Source organism: Egretta garzetta, unplaced genomic scaffold (assembly GCF_000687185.1).
Source record: "Egretta garzetta isolate BGI_Z169 unplaced genomic scaffold, ASM68718v1 scaffold140, whole genome shotgun sequence".
NCBI classification, from domain to species: domain Eukaryota; kingdom Metazoa; phylum Chordata; class Aves; order Pelecaniformes; family Ardeidae; genus Egretta; species Egretta garzetta.
In genome coordinates this window covers 490265-490859 of record NW_009258376.1, presented here as the reverse complement: position 1 = coordinate 490859, position 595 = coordinate 490265, and the positions used below count along the sequence as shown (strand labels likewise).

Genomic DNA, 595 nt, shown 5'->3' with positions numbered 1-595 from the left:
AAAAAAAAAAAAAAAAGAAAAAAAAAAGGCAAGGGGGAGGTGGGAGGGGGTCACGTGGTCTCTCCATATGCATGTTAATTCCACCCAACATTAACACAGATCAGCTAAAAACATCTCCAACTTTAGATTAAAGCTTACGCAAGCCAAAGCCAACGTGGCCCATGGCAAGCGCCTTCCCGAACAAGCGGGGAGGGAGCTCCACCAGCCCCCCCAGCAGGGCCGTCACGCTCGGCATCGGCACAACGGGGCAATTATTCGCCTGCACCCTCTCACGCGGCTTTGGGAACGGCCCCGCCAGGGATGAAGGGCAGTGTTCAGTGCAGGACATGCGTGCTCGCCGTCCCGAAAGGCTTAAAATCCGTAGCAAAGCTCTGGAAGTAATAACAGACTGCAGCACTTAGGGGGTTGGGGTTTTTTTTTCTTTTAGCATCTTTTCCAGCCCACGACATTTCCTTCTTAATATAAAGCAAGGTCAGCTGTCCCACTGTCTGTTGGGAGGTCAGAAGCATGATTTGCCTTTCAACAGCCTCCTCCACCCCATCTCGCCGCACATCACCCGGCCCAAGAAGCAGGGTGACCCCTGTTTCATGGGATG

General features: G+C 52.6%; 1 protein-coding gene across 1 annotated transcript in view; it reads right to left on the bottom strand.

Moving 5' to 3' along the window:
• Positions 1 to 235, bottom strand: part of LOC118452428 (syntaxin-binding protein 4-like) — a 52428-nt gene extending 52193 nt beyond the window's left edge. Inside the window, exon 1 of the mRNA XM_035895646.1 lies at positions 139 to 235. Within this exon, the coding sequence (XP_035751539.1) occupies positions 139 to 235 (97 nt within the window). The remainder of the gene's footprint in view (positions 1 to 138) is intronic.
• Positions 236 to 595: the final 360 nt, after the last annotated feature.